We start from the raw sequence: 19679 nt of genomic DNA on the forward strand, positions 1-19679 counted from the left end.
AACAGGCTTCCACTCAAAACGTTGACGACTCCCTTTTGCCCTCCCACAGAAGCTGAGTTGCTCCAGCAGATTGTGTGTTGCTCCAGATTCCAGCATCTGCAGTCTCCAGTGTCTCCAAAGTAATCCACAAGGGGTGCATAATTTTAAACTTTTAGGGCAATGAAATAAAACAGAAATGCTGGAAACACTCAGCAGGTCAGGTGGTATCAGTGAAGGGATGAACAAGTTAACGTTTCAGGTCAATGACTGTGGGTCACGTTAGAGAAATTGCAGCACTGAAAGGATCAAGTCGGAGCCACTCTAACTCTCACTTGCAAGCTGTGTATATTGCATAACAGAGCCTTTATTGACAGCTCTTTCTCTCTCCTCCTCTCAGCATCTTAACATACTGAGTGCAGGAAGAGAAGCGGGAACGTGGGCAGTGGAGCAGTCGCCTGAAGACCTGAAGGTGCGGGGTAACAGTTTCAGCCTTATTTAAAGGACTGGTTCCAACTCTGCCGACACTTCGTTAATCAGTGGACGGAGGAGGTGACGAGTGCCAAGATCTTCTGTGCAGTCCTTGGATCAGGGCACTTACTCCAAAGGAAATTATTCCAACAGGGCACGAGCTACCTCGCTTAAAGCTGTCGGGAACACACTTGGAAAGAACGAGCAATGTAATGATTTCAGCAACTGTACAAGGACGCGCTGTGGAGAAAGTCTGCCCCTAGATCACCCATTCAGCATGTCCTGCTGTGCAGAGTCCACCTGTTGATTAGGAGACTTAGCATGACCGCAGACTAAACTTTTAATGCCCACTTTTGGGCTTCAGGAGTGCTGACTGGAGCCTGCTGCGGGAGGGTAGGAGGACTGTTCTCACACCTCTCCAGTGGCTACACAACTACCCCCCTTGCCTTTTGAGAATGGTATCCCGAGCAATAGGCAGCAGAGGGGGAGTCTTAGCTGTGTCTGATTAATGCTTCACTTCGATGCCTGGCAGCAGTAACAATGCTCATGGTCTCTCCGCACTTGCCCTTGGTTGATGTGCGACACTTGAAAGAATAATCAGGGGTTGGATTCCTTCTCCCCGTTTGGTTGTCACTGACCAGGGCACAGACTGAGGGGCAGGAGAAATGGTTCCATTTCCAACGGGAGCCTGAGAGATTTTGATCCTCGGGATATGTGACGACAGCAAGTGTCCTTCCACCTGGATCCACTGCGGCAAGAGGGCCCTGTCTTTCGGCTCAGAGGTATACTCCCAGATTACCACCGGCCCCTCTGCCCAGGGGGTGGGCGGTGGTGGACAGGTGTCCAGTAATGGCAGAACACAACGAGCTGCTGGCGGAGCTGCCGCTGGTCGGCCAGATGACCACGCAGGAGCGGCTCAAGCACGCTCACAAGAGGCGCGCTCAGCAACTGAAGAAGTGGGCGCAGTTCGAGAAGGAAGCGCAAGGCAAGAAAGCCAAGCTGGACAGGAGGTGGAGTAACAGAACACTGAAGCGGATCCGGTTCCCCGATAACGTAAGGCTGCTGGAGGCAGCTTCTCGCAATGATGTCGAGGAAGGTAATGACCGTTTCTGGGTGCATGCTGGTTCCTCGTTGGGGTTTCAGAAGGTTTGATGGGGTCCCATTGCAGGTTACCAAAGGCAATCCCAGAACATTGACCGAGAAAGGGACTTTTGTTCTTGGTCAAGGCGAGAGAAGAGGACCAAATCCACACTGCAGAACCCAGCTGGGCAAAGTCAAAGCCAGGAATAGGAAATACTGGGAACGCACAGCAGGACAGATGCCCTTGGCCCAACTGGTCCATGCCAACCATGATGCCCACCAAGCTAGTCCCATTTGCGTGTGTTTGCCCAGATCCCTCTAAACCCCTCCTGTCCATGTACTTATCCAAGTGTCTCATAAATGTTGTTAATGTACCTGCCTCAACCGCTTCCTCTGGCAGCTCGTTCCACGTACGGACCACCCTCTGGGTGAATGTCTGCCCTCTCACAAACCCGTGCCCTCTAGTTTTTGATTCCCTTTTCCTGGGAAAAAGACTGTGCATTCACCCTATCTATGCCCCTCTTATTTATACACCACTATAAGGTCACCCGTCAGCCTCCTACGCTCCAAGGAACAAAGTCCTAGCCTGCCCAACCTCTCCCTGTAACTCAGGCCCTCGAGTCGTGCCAACATTCTCGTAAATCTTCTTTGCACTCTTTCTAGCTTAATGACATCCTTCCTATAACAGCACACAATACTCCAAGTGCAGCCTCGCCAACATCTTGGACAACTGCAATATAACGTCCCAACTCTTATACACAGTGCCTGACTGATGAAGGCCAGCGTGCCTTCAACTACACCGAGTACTGTTTAAATGTGGTGAAGGTCCCTACGTCTCCCACCTTCACAGGCCGTGAGTTCTGAGCCCCGACCAATTAGTTACAGGGTGAGGAAAAAATATTTCCCTCCAATCTTTCTCCCAGTTACTTTAAATCTCTGCCCCCAGGCTTCTGACCCCAGATAAGAGAAATAATTCCATACTATTTACTGTTTAGGCTCTCATTTATACAGCTCAACCCCCTCTGTTCCAAATAAAACAACTCCAGCCGAACTGGCCTTGCCTCATTAAAATGTTCCGGTCCTGACATCCTCCGAAGCCTCCTGTGCACCCTCTCTGCCACAGCCAGGACTCTGCACACTGCTCGAGCTGTGCCTAACTCGTGTTAGTACAGCACAGGAACGGGCCCTTCAGCCCACCATGTCTGTGCCGAACACAATGTCAAGTTAAACTAAATCTCTTCTGCCTGCACATGATCCATATTTCTCCATTCATAGAGTCATAGAGCACTACAGCACAGAAACAGGCCCTTCTGCCCATCTAGTCTATGCCGACCTGATCTTCTGCCTAGTCCCATCTACCTGCACACGGACCATATCCCTCCAAACCCTTCCCATCCATGTACCTATCCAAATCCCCCTTAAATGTTACAATTGAACCCACATCCACCACCTCCGCTGGCAGCTCATTCCACACTCGCACCACCCTCTGAGTGAAGGTTTCCCCTCAGATTCCCCATAAATATTTCACCTTTCACCCTAAACCTATGTCCTCAAGTTCTAGTCTCACCCAACCTGAGGGGAAAAAGCCTACATGCATTCACCCTATCTATACCCCTCATAATTTTGTATACCTCTATAAGATCTCCCCTCATTCTCCTGCGCTCCAGGGAATAAAGTCCTAACCTATTCAACCTTTCCCTGTAACTCAGGTCATCAAGTCCCGGCAACATCCGTGTAAATTTTCTCTGCACTCTTTCAAGCTTATTGATATTTTTCCTGTAGGTAGGTGACCAGAACTGCACACAACACTCTAAATTCGATCTCACCAACGTCTTGTAAACAAACATAACAACCCCGTTCCTGTACTCAATGCCCTGATTTATGAAGGCCAATGTGCCAGAAGCTCTCTTTACAACCCGATCTACCTGTGATGCCACTTAAGGAATTATGGATCTGTATTCCCAGGTCCCTCTGTTCTACCGCACACCTCAGAGCCCTACCATTCACTGTGCAAGTCTTACCCTGGTTTGTCCTCCCAAAGTGCATCACCTCACACTTGTCTGCATTAAATTCCATCTGCCATTTTTCAGCCCATTTCCCAGCTGGTCATGATCATGCTGCAAGCTTTGACAGCCTTCCTCGCTGTCCATTACGCCCCCAATTTGGTGCCGTCCGCAAATTTGCTGATCCAGTTTACCACAGTATCATCTAAATCATTAATATAGATGATAGACAACAGCTGACCCAGCACCGATCCCTGCGGCACACCACTAGTCACAGACCTCCAGTCAGAGTGACAACCATCTACTACCATTCTCTGGCTTCTCCCACAAAGTCAATGTTGAATCCAATTGACTACTTCATCCTGAATGCCGAGCGACTTAACCTTCTGGAGCAGCCTCCCATGTGGGACTTTGTCGAAGGCCTTGCTAAAGTCCATGTAGACAACGTCCACCACCTTCCCTTCATCAACCTTCCTGGTAAGCTCCACAAAAAACTCTATTCGATTGGTTAGACATGACCTAGCACGCACAAAGCCATGTTGACTATCCCTATTTAGGCCCTGTCTATCCAAATACTTGTATTCCCTGCATATTCATGTGTCTGTCTGAAAGCCTCTTCAAACACCACTATTGTATCTGCTTCCCCCACTACCCCTGGCAGCCCGTTCCAGGTACCCACCACTCTCTCTGTAAAAACAAAAGCCTCGCACATCTCCTTTAAAGTTTCCCCCTCCCACTTTAAATGCATGTCCTCTAGTATTAGACACTTTTACCCTAGGAAAAAGATTCTGACAATCTACCCTACCTATGGCCTCTCATAATTTTATAAACTTCCGTCGGGTCTCCCCTCAGCCTCTGCCGCTCCAGAGAAAACAACCCAAGTTTGTCCAACCTCTCCTTACAGCTCATACCCTCTAATCCAGGCAGCATCCTGGTGAACCTCTTCTGCACCCTCTCCAAAGTCTCCACATCCTTCCCGTAATGGGGCGACCAGAACTGCACACAGTAGTCCAAGCTCTGACATAATTTCCCTTCTCTTACACTTTGTGCCTTGGCTAATAAGCTAGTAAACTGACCAGACCATCAACATCTTCCTCCCGCCAAAGCTTTCCTTCTCACCATCATTGACACACTGCTCAGTCATGCCCCCTACATTTCAATCCAAATCATCAATGTATATTGGAAATGTCGAGGGGCTGAGTACTGAGCCCTGTAGGTCCCTTCCAGTGACAACCTTCCGGTCACAAAGTCAGCCATTACTCGTTGCTTCCTGCCACTGATCCAATATTGGATGCAACTCTAGGGTCCCATGAGCCTTCTGCACAGGGTAATGTCCAAAGCTTTGAGGAAATCCCTGGCACATCAATCCTCCTTCAACTGAGTTAGTCGGACGTGATCGTCCTTTCACAACCCATGTTCTCTGCCCTTCACTGATCTGCCTCTTCTCCCTCTCTCTTCCCCCTTTTCCCTCCCTCATTAGTTTCTTCTATATGTCCTACAGAAATGTAAGTCTTCCTAATCACTCTCACGTTCCTCGGATGCAAGCTCCGAGTGTGGCCTCACCAACAACTTGTACAATTGCAATATAACATCCCAACTCATTTACTCAATGCCCTGACTGATGAAGGCCAGCATGCCTTCAAGTGTTTAACTGTGGTGAAGGTTCCTGCATCTCCCAGCCCCACAGCCGGTGAGTTCTCAGCCCCGACCAACTAGCTACAGGGTCTCCTTCCTGCACTCTTTTCCTTAAACCCCTGGCCCTGCTCCACTCACAAGGAGCTTATTAACATGTTTCTAACATGGAGGCTACCCAGTCAGCTGCCTTGGCTTCACCCTTCTCCTTCCCCTACAACGGACACCAGGCCAAATGTTTGATGCTCCCCAAGTGCCCCGCCCTGAGCATGCACCTCTTTTAAAATGTCTCCCTCCTTGCCCTTCATGCTCTTTCCAATCTCCTCGTCCTCAAACTACTCCCCACCTCTCGACCCATTTCCAATAAATTGGTTAGCACCCAACACATTCCTGCTGATATTCGCTCAGGTGAAGCAGCCCCGGGTGCTGCTCATTTGGTCATACAGTGCTGTCCATCCACCATTCCCGAACTTTTCCCAAGCACACTCGTTACTGGTTTAGTATTGTCACTTGTACCGAGATACAGTGAGAAACTTTCGTTTGCATGCCATCCAGACAGATCATTCCATTCCATGCAGCTCTACAAAACTCTGGTTAGACCACACTTAGAGCACTGTGTCCAGTTCTGGTCGCCTCTTTATAGGAAGGATGTGGAAGCATTGGAAAGGGTGCAGAGGAGATTTACCAGCATGCTGCCTGGTTTAGAGAGTATACATTATGAGGAGAGACTAAAGGAGCTAGGGCTTTACTCTTTGGAGAGAAGGAGGATGAGAGGAGACATGATAGAGGTATACAAAGTATTAAGAGGAATAGATAGAGTGGACAGCCAGCACCTCTTTCCCAGGGCACCAATGCTCAATGCAAGAGGGCATGGCTTTAAAGTAATTGGTGGGAAGTTCAAAGGAGATATCAGAGGAAGGTTTTTTACCCAGAGAGTGGTTGGGGCATGGAATGCGCTGCCTGGGGTGGTGGTGGAGGCAGGTACATTGGTCAAATTCAAGAGATTATTAGATAGGCACCTTTATTGTACAAGAGCTCTGTTCAGGAGTCTGATTACAGCGGGATAGCAGCTGTCCCTGAGCCTGGTGGTATGTGTTCTCAAGCTTTTGTATCTTCTGACTGATGGGAGGGATCCTTGATATGTTGGCTACTTTCCCAAGAAACTGAGAAGTGTAGAACATAAAGAACACAACAGTACAGCACAGTACAGGCCCTTTGGCACACAATGTTGTGCTGACCTGTATAAACCTACCCTACGATCAGTCTAACCCTTCCCTCCTACACAGCCCATAACCTTCCATTTTTCTTACATCCATGTGCCTATCCAAGAGTCTTTTAAATGTCCCTATTGTATCAGCCTCTACCACCACCCCCGGCAGTGTGTTCCAGGCACCCACCACTCTTTGTGCTTAAAAAAAAACTACCTCTGACACCTCCCCAAAACTTTCCTCCACTCACCTTAAACAGATGTCCTCTGGTATTGGCCATTGCCGCCCTGGGGTAAAGGTGCTGACTGTCCACTCTGTCTATGCCCCTCATAATCTTATACACCTCAATCAGTTCGCTTCTCATCCTGTGTCTCTCCAAAGAGAAAAGCCCTAGCTCGCTCAACATGTCCTCATAAGACATTCTCTCCAATCCAGGCAGCATCCTGGTAAATCTCCTCGGCACCCTCTCTAAAGCTTCCACATCCTTTCTATAATGAGGCGACCAGAACTGAACACAATACTCCAAGTGTGGTCTAGTCAGAGTTTTATAGAGCTGCAATGTCACCTCGCGGCTCGTAGTACAGGAGTTCAGTTCCCCGACTCATGAAGGCCAGCACACCATATGCCTTCTTAATGACCCTATCAACTTGCCCAGCAGTTGGTGTAGACAGTGGAGGGGAGGCTGGTTTGTGACAACTCTTGAACTGGAGTCACACACAGGCCAGACCGAGTAAGAATGGCAGACTCCCTCCCCTGAGAGACATCAGTAAACCAGATGAATTTTATTGTTTCATGATTAACATTACTGAGGCTTATTTTAAACTTCAGACTAATTTAATCACTTGCATGTAAGCTCCTCAGATGTGATTTGAGCTTGTCTCTCTGAGCCAATGGTCCACACCTCTGACTGCAGGTCCAGTAACTAAACCACTGCGCTCCTGTACCCTGGCAGCAAGAACCCCAGTACACGGGTTGGGGGGGCGGCAGAGCCCTGTCTCAGCTGGAAATGTCTCCATGTCACCCCTGACCGGTCCAGCTCGATTGTTAAGTTTGTTGTTCCTTGCTCTGGATTTTGCTACAGGGTTCCTCAGCAGAGCTTGGTTATAGCACAGGTCTGTCACACCCTGTACCTGCCCTGAGGTGGTTTGACAGTGGAGAGGGACTGTACAGTCAACCTATTTTATTGGTATTTTGCTTTGGCCTTTATCATCAGCCCTCCTTCTGTGCGTTTTGTTGCTTTCTTCACTTAAAATTAGTCACATACGACGTAAATGAGAGTGTTATCCTCACTGTCCAGGACACCCTGCAATGCCCACCAGTCCCAGAAGGCCTCCAGTGAACCACTGGACACCACATGCTCCCTTGCACAGATGTATCCTCGGAAGAGGGGCAGGCAGTCGGCTTGGACTTGGAAATGGCCACCTTAGTCAGGCCCAGGAGCAAAACCAGCAAAGAGATCCCGAGATTAACCAGTCACTCCCCTCTGTAGGGGCATGAGGTTGAAGTGCAGCCCCTTCAAATCCTCGTCAGGGCTGTGACCTCTCACATGTAGACGTGGAGCATGGACCCCTGCTGTTCCCGCCCTGGGGATATGATGGGCCAGTGTAGAGGGTCTTGCTCTGTATATGTCCAATGCTACCCCTGCCCTGGAATTATGGGAATGAGATAGGGGACAGTGTAGAGGGAGCTTCATTCTGTGTCTGACCCCGGGAGTGTGTGATGGGAGGGGATGGGACGGTGTGGAGGGAGCGTCACCCTGTGTCTGACCCCGGGAGTGTGTGATGGGACGGTGTGGAGGGAGCGTCACCCTGTGTCTGACCCCGGGAGTGTGTGATGGGACGGGATGGGACGGTGTGGAGGGAGCGTCACCCTGTGTCTGACCCCGGGAGTGTGTGATGGGACGGTGCAGAGGGAGCTTCACTCTGCATCTGACCCCGGGAGTGTGTGATGGGAGGGGATGGGACGGTGTGGAGGGAGCTTCACCCTGTGTCTGACCCCGGGAGTGTGTGATGGGACGGTGTGGAGGGAGCTTCACCCTGTGTCTGACCCCGGGAGTGTGTGATGGGACGGTGCGGAGGGAGCTTCATTCTGTGTCTGACCCCGGGAGTGTGTGATGGGACGGGATGGGACGGTATGGAGGGAGCTTCACTCTGCATCTGACCCCGGGAGTGTGTGATGGGACGGTGCAGAGGGAGCTTCATTCTGTGTCTGACCCCGGGAGTGTGTGATGGGACGGTGTGGAGGGAGTGTGTGATGGGACGGTGTGGAGGGAGCTTCACCCTGTGTCTGACCCCGGGAGTGTGTGATGGGACGGTACAGAGCGAGCTTCACCCTGTGTCTGACCCCGGGAGTGTGTGATGGGACAGTGCAGAGGGAGATTCACTCTGTGTGTGATGGGACGGTGCAGAGCTTCACTCTGTGTCTGACCTATGCTGCCCCTGCCCTGGGAATGCTTTAGTAAGGAGCTAAATGGAGACTCACTATCTCTATCTTTAGCATTGTTGAACTGTCTAAGAGTCACTTCTAAACCTTGATTAATGACGAGGGCCTTTTCATCTCTTACAGTTCGGCAATTATTGCAGGATGGAATATCCCCAGACTTGTATAATGAGGATGGTTTGACCGCACTGCATCAGGTGTGTGGGAATCTCTGGCTGATGTATATGTCCCCGGAGTGTACAGGGGTCCTCTCCTGGGCTGAGTGTAGCGTGTGTGTGAGAGTCTTCAGTCCTGTGGCATTGGACAGCATGTTTCTCAGGGAACGACTACATGAATTAGATTTGTGAATCAATAATTAACATCCTGGAATCTCGTGCAATCACACAGGAGGAGCAGGCTGCACTGTCCACCTCTGTGCTGGCTGTTTGGTTGAACCTCTTTGATTAGTTCTCACTGCCCTTGGCTCTGTTCCCTTTCCGAGAGTATGTGTAGGGAGAGGGTTATGATGCAGTAGGTTCACAGAGTCACGGAAACAGGCCCTTCAGCCCAGCTGGTCCGTGCCGACCAAGATTCCCATCTGAGCCAGTCCCATTTGCCTGCGTTTGGCCCATATCCCTCTGAACCTTTCCTATCCATGTACCTGTCCAAATGTCTTTTAAATGTTGTTAATGTACCTGCCCCAACCACTTCCTCTGGCAGCTCGTTCCATATACGGACCACCCTGTGGGTGAAAAGGTCGCCCCTCGGGTTCCCTTTAAATCTTTCCCCTCTCACCTTAAACCTGTGCCCTCTAGTTTTAGACTCCCCCACTCTGGGGAAAAGACTGTGAACATCCACCTTATCTACTGCCCCTCATGATTTTAAACCTCTCTAAGGTCACCCCTCAGCCTCCCACACTCCAAGGGAAACATTCCCAGCCTGTTCAGCCTCTCCTTATAACCCAAACCCTCCAGTCCCGGCGACACCCTCTCCAGTTTAATCCCATCCTTCCTGCAGCAAGGTGCCCAGAACTGCACACACCACTCCAGCTGCAGCCTAACCAACGTTTGGTACAACCGTAACGTGACGTCCTGACTCTTGTATTCATTGCCCTGACCGATGAAGGCAAGCGTGCTGTATGCCCCCATCACCACCCTGTCTACCTATGTTGCCACTTCCAGGGAACCATGTACGTCCCCTGAGGTCTCTCTGTTCTGCAACACTCAGCAGGACCTGCCATTCACTGTGGAAGTCCTGCTCTGGTTTAACTTCCCAAAATACATCAGTTTTCACTTCTCTGAGTTAAATTGTGACTAATAAAGATATCTTATCTGAAATCCCTTGCCCACTTTCCCAGTTGATCCAGACCCTATGGTAACCACAGACAGCCACCTTCACTGTGCCCCACAGCACCGGTCTTGGTGGTGGAACAGGTCAGGGGTGTGACCGCACAGCCCCCCTGTCATTCCTGGTGCTGTCACAGTCCCTCCTCCGTCTTGTATTGCAGTGCTGCATCGACGACTACAAAGAGATTGTGAAGCTGCTGCTGGAGACCGGAGCCGATGTGAACGCGTGCGACAGTGAGCTGTGGACCCCGCTACACGCAGCAGCTACCTGTGGACACCTACACCTGGTGCAGCAGCTGGTTGAGCAGTTATGTACCCAGTCTTCCTGCAGCCAAGGGACGGCAGGGGTGGGCTTACGGGGGTGGGCTTACGGGGGTGGGGGTGGGTGCAGCAGTGTCACCCAGCCCCTTCCTAACCGTACCATTGGTCAGGACACGAGTCAGGACGTCACGTTGCAGCTGTATAAAACTTTGGTCAGGCCGCACGTGGAGTACCGTGTGCAGTTCTGGTCATCCCATTACAGGAAGGGTGTGGGGGCTTTGGAGAGGGTGTAGAAGAGATTCACCAGGATGCTGCCTGGATCAGAGGGCATGAGCTATAACGAGAGGTTGGACAAACTTGGGTTGTTTTCTCTGGAGCGGTGGAGGCTGAGGGGGGACCTGATATAAAATTATGAGAGGCATAGATAGAGTAGACAGTCAGAGTCTGTTCCCCAGGGTGGAAATGTCAAGCACTAGAGGGCATGGGTTTAAGGTCAGAGGGGGAAAGTTTAAAGAAGATGTGGGGTATTTTTTTTACCCAGAGTGGGTGGGTGCCTGGCACAGGCTGCCAGGGGTGGTGGTGGAGGCAGATACGATAGAGGGGTTTAAGAGGCATTATAACATAAGATATCTTTATTAATCACATGTAAATCAAAACACACAGTGAAATACAGCTTTTGAATAGTGTTCTGGGGGCAGCCCACAGGTGTCGCCACGCTTCCGGCGCCAACATAGCATGCCCACAACTTCCTAACCCATACATCTTTGGCATTTAGACAGGTGCATGAGTGTGCAGGGAGTGGAGGGATACGGATGGGATTAGTTCAATTTGGCATCGTGGTTGGCACAGACACAGTGGGCCGAAGGGCCTGTTCCTGTTCTATTGGGAGATGTGGACACAGTCCCCCAAACCTTGGCCACCCTGCAGTACCTCACCCACCTCACCATTGTCCTTGTGGAGTATGTCTGCAGGCACTATTCAACTGTGCGTAGTATCGTGGGTGGTATCACAGTTGTCCTCACCCTGTGCCTCAACACTTGGCTACTGGGCGTCACCTGAAGTAAGAACTTGCCGCTTCTTGCTTCCCCCCCCCGAACCATTTCCCCAACAAGGAGAGAATACGGGACTCGAGGGAGACCTGATGGAGGGGTACAAAATTGTCAGGGGCATAGAGTGAGTTTCTCTCCAGGGCAGAGGGCAATAACCAGAGGGCACAGCTTTAAGGTGGAGTAAGGTGTTTGGAAAGGATCTGAGGGGCAATATTTGGAGGGGGGGTGGTGGGTTGGAATATAGAATGCACTACTCAGGGGCTGGTGAAGGCAGAGACTCTCACTACATTTAGCAAGTACCTGGATGAGCCCTTGACAAGGCAGGGCAGGGTATGGACCCAGTGCTGGTCAATGGGGTTAGTGTAGGTGGGCAGTGGATGCTTGGCATGGGCAGGATGGGCTGAAGGGCCAGTCTCTGTGTGCTGTCGCTCTGTGTCACTGAACGTTGGGTGACTGCTATAGAGGGCTGGCTGTTCACTGTGGGAACTGGGTTTTGTCACTGATACATTGTGGAGTTGAATTCCCACTCAGTGTGTCCTAATGGTGAAGCCTTGCCTTTCCAGTGGTGCTGACCTTCTGGCTGTGAATGCTGACGGGAACATGCCGTACGACTTGTGTGAGGACGAGGTCACCTTGGACTGCATCGAGAACGCAATGGCCCAACAAGGTGTGTGGCTCAGAGTGTGTTGTTTTCTGAAGAGTGGTGCAGGCTCTCGTGATGTGTAAGGGCAGCCCTGAGTGTTTCACCCCAGTCACAGTGCAGTGGATTCCATTGATCACCAACACTCAGTGGCTCAGTGGAATCACTCTTGGCTGTGCCCTGGGAGACAAGGGCTTCACCTCTCACTCCAGACACTTGCCCATGTGAGCTGTGGTGAGGCGCGGGCAGCTGTGGTGTACGTCAGGACATCTCACTGAAGAATCTGATAGAGGTGGATAAGATGATGAGAGGCATTGATCAGGTGGATAGTCAGAGGCTTTTCCCCAGGGCTGAAATGGTGGCCACAAGAGGACACAGGTTTAAGGTGCTGGGGAGTAGGTACAGAGGAGATGTCAGGGGTAAGTTTTTTTACTCAGAGAGTGGTGAGTGTGTGGAATGGGCTGCCGGCAACGGTGGTGGAGGCGGATACGATAGGGTCTGTTAAGAGACTGTTGGATAGGTACATGGAGCTGAGTAAAATAGAGGGCTATGGGTAAGCCTAGTAATTTCTAAGGTAGGGACATGTTTGGCACAGCTTTGTGGGCCAAAGGGCCTGAATTGTGCTGTAGTTTTTCTATGTTTCTACAGAACAATTCAGGCCCTTTGGCCCACAAAGCTGTGCCAAACATGTCCCTACCTTAGAAATTACTAGGCTTACCCATAGCCCTCTATTTTACTCAGCTCCATGTACCTATCCAACAGTCTCTTAACAGACCCTATCGTATCCGCCTCCACCACCGTTGCCGGCAGCCCATTCCACACACTCACCACTCTCTGAGTAAAAAAACTTACCCCTGACATCTCCTCTGTACCTACTCCCCAGCACCTTAAACCTGTGTCCTCTTGTGGCCACCATTTCAGCCCTGGGGAAAAGCCTCTGACTATCTACCCGATCAATACCTCTCATCATCTTATACACCTCTATCAGGTCCCCCCCCCCATCCTCCTCCATCTCTCCAAGGAGAAAAGTCTGAGTTCCCTCAACCTGCTTTCATAAGGCATGCTCCGCATTCCAGGCAGCATCCTTGTAAATCTCCTCTGCACCCTTTCTATGGCTTCCATATCCTTCCTGTAGTGAGGCAACCAGAACTGAGCACAGTACTCCAAGTGGGGTCTGACCAGGGACCTATATAGCTGCAACAATACCTCTCAACTCCTAAATTCAATTCCCCGATTGATGAAGGACAAGACACCATATGCCTTCTTAACCACAGAGTCAACCTGCGCATCCGCTTTGAGCGTCCTACGGACTCGGACCCCAAGATCTCTCTGATCCTCCACACTGCCAAGAGTTCTACCATTAAGACTATATTCCGCCATCATATTTGACCTACCAAAATAAACTACTTCACACTTATCTGGGTTGAACTGCATCTGCCACTTCTCAGCCCAACTTTGCATCCTATCTATGTCCCTCTGTAACCTCTGACAGCCCTCCAAACTATGCACAACACCCCCAACCTTTGTGTAATCCGCAAACTTACTAACCCACCCCTCCACTTCCTCATCCAGGTCATTTATAAAAATCAGAAAGAGCAAGGGTCCCAGTACAGGTCCCTGAGGTACACCACTGGTCACCGACCTCCATACAGAATACAACCCTTCAACAACCACTCTTTGCCTTCTGTGGGCCAGCCAGTTCTGGATCCACATTGCAATGCCCCCTTGGATCCCATGCCTCCTTACTTTCTCAATAAACCTTGCATGGGGTACCTTATCAAACGCTTTGCTGAAATCCATATACACTATATCTACTGCTCTCCCTTCATTGATGAGTTTAGTCACATCCTCAAAAAATTCAATTAGGCTCGTAAGGCAGGACCTGCCCTTGACAGAGCCATGCTGACTATTCCTAATCATATTATACCTCTCCAAATGTTCATGAATCCTGCCCCTCAGGATCTTCTCCATCAGCTTACCAACCACTGAGGTGAAACTCACTGGTCTATAATTTCCTGGGCTATCCCTACTCCCCTTCTTGAACAAGGGAACAACATCCGCAACCGTCCAATCTTCCGGAACCTCTCCCGTCTCCATCAACGATGCAAAGATCATCGTCAGAGGCTCCACAATCTCTTCCCTTGCCTCCCACAGCAACCTGGGGGTACATCTCATCCGGTCCTGGTGACTTATCTAACTTGATGCTTTCCAAAAGTTTCAGCACCTCCTCTTTCCTAATAGCTACATGCTCAAGCTTTTCAGGCCACTGCAATTCCTCACCACAATCCCCCAGATCTTTTTCCGTAGTGAATACTGACGTAAAGTATTCATTAAGTATCTCCGCTATTTCTTCCGGATCCATACACACTTTCCCACTGCTGCACTTGATAGGCCCTATCCTTTCGCATCTCATCCTCTTGCTCTTCACATACCTGTAGAACGCCTTGGGGTTTTCCTTAATCCTGCCCGCCAAGGCCTTCTCACACCCCCTTCTGGCTCTCCTAATCTCCTTCTTAAGCTCCTTCCTGTTAGCCTTATACTCTTCCAGATCTCTAACATTACCTAGCTCTCTGTACCTTTTGTATGCTTTTCTTTTCCTTTTGACTAGATTTATTATAGCCTTCATACACCACGGTTCCTGTATCCTCTCATGACTCCCCTGTCTCATTGGAACATGTCTATGCAGAGCTCCACACAAACATCCCCTGAATATTTGCCACATTTCTTCCGTACTTTTCCCTGAGAACATCTGTTCCCAATTTAATCTTCCAATTTCCTGCCTGAGAGCCTCATAATTCCCTTTACTCCAAGTAAATGCCTTTCTAGCCCGTCTGTTCCTATCCCTCTCCAGTGCTAACGTAAAGGAGATAGAATTATGCTCACTATCACCAAAATGTTCACCCACTGAGAGGTCTGACACCTGACCAGGTTCATTTCCCAATCCCAAATCAAGCACAGCCTCTCCTCTTGTAGGACTATCTACATATTGTGTCAAGAACCCTTCCTGAATACGCCTAACAAACTCCACCCCATCTAAACCCCTCACTGTCTGGAGATGCCAGTCGATGTTTGGGAAATTAAAATCCCCCATCACAACAACTCTGTTATTCTCACACCTTTCTAGGATCTGCTTCCCTATCTGCTCCTCAATATCCCTGTCACTATTGGGCGGCCTATAAAAAACACCCAGTAAAGTTATTGACCCCTTCCTTTTCCTAACCTCCACCCACAGAGACTCCGTAGACAGTCCCTCCACGACGTCCACCTTTTCCGCAGCCGTGACACTATCTCTGATCAATAGTGCCACTCCCCCACCTCTCTTGCCTCCCTCCCTGTCCTTCCTGAAACATCTAAAACCCGGCACTTGAAGCAACCATTCCAGTCCCTGAGCCATCCAAGTCTCCCTAATGGCCACCACATCATAGCTCCAAGTATCGATCCAAGCTCTAAGCTCATCCGCCTTGTTCACAACACTCCTTGCGTTAAAATAGACACATCTCAAGCCTGTCTGAACGCGTCCCTTCTCTATCACCTGCCTATCGTACCTACTACTAGCTGTCTCTATTTGAGAGCCTCTTCCCCAGTCTCTCCAGTTAGGATCCCACCCCCTAACAATTCTAGTTTAAACCCTCCCCAGTAACCTTAGCAAACCTCCCCGCCAGTACGTTGGTCCCCCTGGGAGTCAAGTGCAACCTGCCCTCTTTGAACAGGTCATACCTGCCCCAAAAGAGACCCCAATGATCCAGAAATCTGAATCCCTGCTCCTTACTCCAATCCCTCAGCCACGCACTTACCCTCCTCCTCATTCTGTTCCTATACCCACTGTCGCTTAGCACAGGCAGTAATCTTGAAATTACTACCTTTGAGGTCCTGCTTCTCAACTTCCTTCTTGATTCTCTATAGTCTTTTATCAGGACCTCATCCCTTTCCCTAGCTATATCGTTGGTACCAATATGTACCACGACCTTAGGTTTTCTATGTTTCTAATCTCATTCACCATTGCAACCACAGTGGGTACAGGGATACTGGTGATGAGCACAACAGATTTATTAACTAAGTTGCAAAGATAGCTGAACAATGGCAATCAGAGCCAGATTTATTATCAGTGATTTATACGACGTGAATATCCACATATTCTTCGAGACCTCGGAAGCCCGTCCCGTTTCCTCGTGCTCGCCCTTTTGATTGCCGAGTCTCGTCCTACCGGTCGCCTTCTCTCTGATCTCATGGTTCTCTGCTCTTCTTTGACGTTACATGTTCTGGTACCTCACGTGTGGCCAACGAAGGTGTAAAATTCTCCGTCAGAGCCCCAGCAATCTCCTCCCTTAGCATCCTAGGATAGATCCTTTCTGGCCCTGGGGAGTTATCCACCCTGATGTGCGCAAATATATCTAACACTTCCTTCCTTCCTGATACAGATGTGCTCTAGAATATCAACCTCCCCTTCCCTTAACTCTCCAGCCTCCACATCCTTCTCCCTGGTGAAGACTGATGAGAAGTATTCATTCAGGAACTCATTCCTCTCCCCGGTTCTACAGATGACTCCTCTGGTCCCTGAGAGGATCTACTCCTTCCTTACCTACCCTCTTACTTCTTATATACTTTAAAAAAGGTTTGAGGATTCTCCTTAATCCTACCTGCCAAGGACGTTTCATGGCCCTTTTTTGTTCTCCTAATTTCTTTAAGCTTTCTTCTATGGGTGGAGAAGTGGCAGATGGAGTTCAATCTGGAAAAGTGTGAGGTGATACACTTTAGAAGATCAATCTTGAAGGCAGAGTACAAGGTTAATGGCAGAATTCTGAACAGTGTGGAGGAACAGAGGGAACTTGGGGTCCACATCTATAGATCCCTCAAAGTTGCTGCACAGGTTGATAGGGTGGTTAAGAAGGTGTATGGAGTGTTGGCCTTCATTACTGGGGGGTATTGAGTTCAAGAGCCACGAGGTAATGTTGCAGCTCTATAAAACTCTGGCTAGACTACATGGAGTATTGTGTTCAGTTCTGGTCACCTCATTATAGGAAGGATATGGAAAGTTTAGAAAGGGTGCAGAGGAGATTTACCAGGATGCTGTCTGGATTAGAGAGCATGTCTTATGAGGAAAGGTTGAGCGAGCTGGGGCTTTTCTCTTTGGAGTGACGCAGGATGAGAGGCGACTTGATAGAGGTGTATCAGATTATGAGGGGCATAGATAGAGTGGACAGCCAGCACCTTTTCCCCAGGGCAGCAATGGCCAATACCAGAGGACATCCGTTTAAGGTCACAGAAGGAATGTTCAGGGGAGATGTCAGAGGTAGGGTTTTTACACAGAGAGTGGTGTGTGCCTGGAACGCACTGCTGGGGGGATGGTAGAGGCTGATACAATAGGGACATTTAAAAGGCTCTTGGATAGGCACATGGATGTAAGAAAAATGGAGGGTTATGGGCTGTGCAGGAGGGAAGGGTTAGATTGATCATGGAGGAGGTGTTCATATAGTTCAGCACAACATGGTGGGCTGAAGGGCCCGTGCTGTTCTGTGTTCCATATACTCCACAGTGACACATTTGATACTAGTTTCCTCCAGCTGACAGACGCTCCCCTTTCTCTGATCAAACCTTCAATGTCCTTCACTAACCAGGGTTCCCTGAACTTACCATCTTTGCCTCTTAACGTACAGGGGCAAGCTGACTCTGAACTCTTACCATCTCGCTTTTGAACACCTCCCACTGAGACCCACAGAGTCATACAGCACGGAAACAGGCCCTTCAGCCCAACTCGTCCACGCTGACCGAGCTGCTCATCTTAGTTAGTCCCATTTGCCCGTGTTTGGCCCACATCCCTCTGAACCTTTCCTATCCATGGACCTGTCCAAATGTCTTTTAAATGTTGTTAATGTACCTGTCTCTCCCACCTCCTCTGGCAGCTTGTTCCACATACCGACCACCCTCTGGGTGAAAAAGGCCTCTCAGACTCCTATCAAATCTTTCTTCTCTCGCCCTGAAACTATGTCCTCTGTGGATGTTTGGTTGTTGTTTTCATCTCTCCCAGCTGCTCCCAATCCCCCTCTCCCAGTTCCTGTATCGAAATACGCCTTCCCCCAGCTTTATCTTTCTCGGTGACTACCTTGAACTTACAAAACTGTGGTCACTGTTCCCAAATGGCTCCTTCACAAATACTTCAATCGATTGCCCATCATAGCTGCCTAAGGTGAGGTCCAGTACAGCTCCCCCCCTTGTAGGACTGTCCACACACTGTTTCAGAAAACCCTCTTGAATGCATTTTACGAATTCCTCCCCATCTAAGCCCTCGCACTTAAGGCAATGCCAGTTAGTATGGATAAAATGGATATTTTCCTGACCGTGGCAGACTGAACACCTGGCTGTTAAACAGAGCCACAATGGATTCTGTTCTCCTACATATGTAATAGGTACAGGAGCAGGCCATTCAGCCCATTGAACCTGTTCCACCAATCAGAAAGATCTTGGCTGATGTTTACTTCAGTGGCATTTCCCTGCACTAACCCCACAATCCGTTAATATCTAAAAATCGAGATGATATGAAATAAGCGATTTCTTAACTGTAGGCAAGTTATGTATTTTTTTAAGCACAAATATTTAAAAGCAGACATTGTAATGCTGAGAGGCTCAGGGTCACACCTTATCTCCAATTCCTCAAAACTATCCACTTGTCCATTGGAAAGATGCCAGTGTCAGCAATTGGAACATTAATCTTTGTCCTTTTGTTCAAAATTCCTTTCAAAACTGCACGAACTTAAACAAAGAACAAATTAAGTAAAAAAAATTACTCTTTGTACATATTTAGAACCACTTATCATGTGAGGAGCTCAGAAGTTTGCCAACATTAAGGAACCCAAAGTTGGAAATCTATTAAATACTTGTGCAGTTTGAATCAGTTAAAAACAAAGCATCACCCAATGATCAGAAAATAAAATGCATGCATGTAAAAATGAACACTTCCAACTGAGAGGCAAGACTACAGAGGATTAACAGCTCTCACCTCTGAGGTCAGTGATGCTGGACACGAGCAGCAGCTGCTTTTTAAGTGGAGACACAAGAGACTGCAGCTGCTGGACTCTGGAGCAACACACAATCTGCTGCTGTTCTGTGTTTCCCAGCATTCACATCCTAACCACCGGGGAGTAGTGGTTTAATCAGGGTTACAGAGTCATAGAGTAATACAGCACAGAAACAGGCCCTTCGGCCCAACTCGTCCATGCCGACCAAGTTCCCGACCTGAGCTCGTCCCATTTGCTGTTGGAGACACAAGGCTGCAGGTGTGGAACCTGGAGCAACAAACAATCTGCTGGAAACCCTCCATCAGGACGGGTACAGGTGTAGGTCGTGATGCAGGCTCTCAGCCCATAACCTCCACAGTTCCTCTCCCCCCACAGATGCTGCTCAAGCCACTGAGTTCCTCATGTCCATTGTCTGTAGCTGCTTTTTAAAGACGTCCCGTCACAGGAGAAAAGGCCAGGCGAGCTTTCACACAAACTGAAGCTGGAGGCTTTTTAACTGTTCGGTGCTGTTGTCATTTTAAACATCATTTGTGTCACTCAGGTCTGCTTATTAAGTTCTGGTGTAGTCTCCTCCTGTACCAT

At 49.4% G+C, this 19679-nt stretch overlaps 1 protein-coding gene across 3 annotated transcripts in view; it reads left to right on the top strand.

The window, feature by feature from the left end:
• ppp1r16a (protein phosphatase 1, regulatory subunit 16A) overlaps positions 1–19679 on the top strand; it is a 118818-nt gene that overhangs the window by 77946 nt on the left and 21193 nt on the right. For all 3 annotated transcript variants that reach the window (XM_052016468.1, XM_052016470.1, XM_052016469.1), the window contains exons 2-5: positions 377–1543; positions 8936–9006; positions 10296–10441; positions 12008–12111. In XM_052016468.1, coding sequence (XP_051872428.1) covers positions 1297–1543; positions 8936–9006; positions 10296–10441; positions 12008–12111 — 568 coding nt within the window. In that variant the 5' untranslated portion in view covers positions 377–1296. The remainder of the gene's footprint in view (positions 1–376; positions 1544–8935; positions 9007–10295; positions 10442–12007; positions 12112–19679) is intronic.

Source organism: Pristis pectinata, chromosome 5 (assembly GCF_009764475.1).
Source record: "Pristis pectinata isolate sPriPec2 chromosome 5, sPriPec2.1.pri, whole genome shotgun sequence".
Classification (NCBI taxonomy): domain Eukaryota; kingdom Metazoa; phylum Chordata; class Chondrichthyes; order Rhinopristiformes; family Pristidae; genus Pristis; species Pristis pectinata.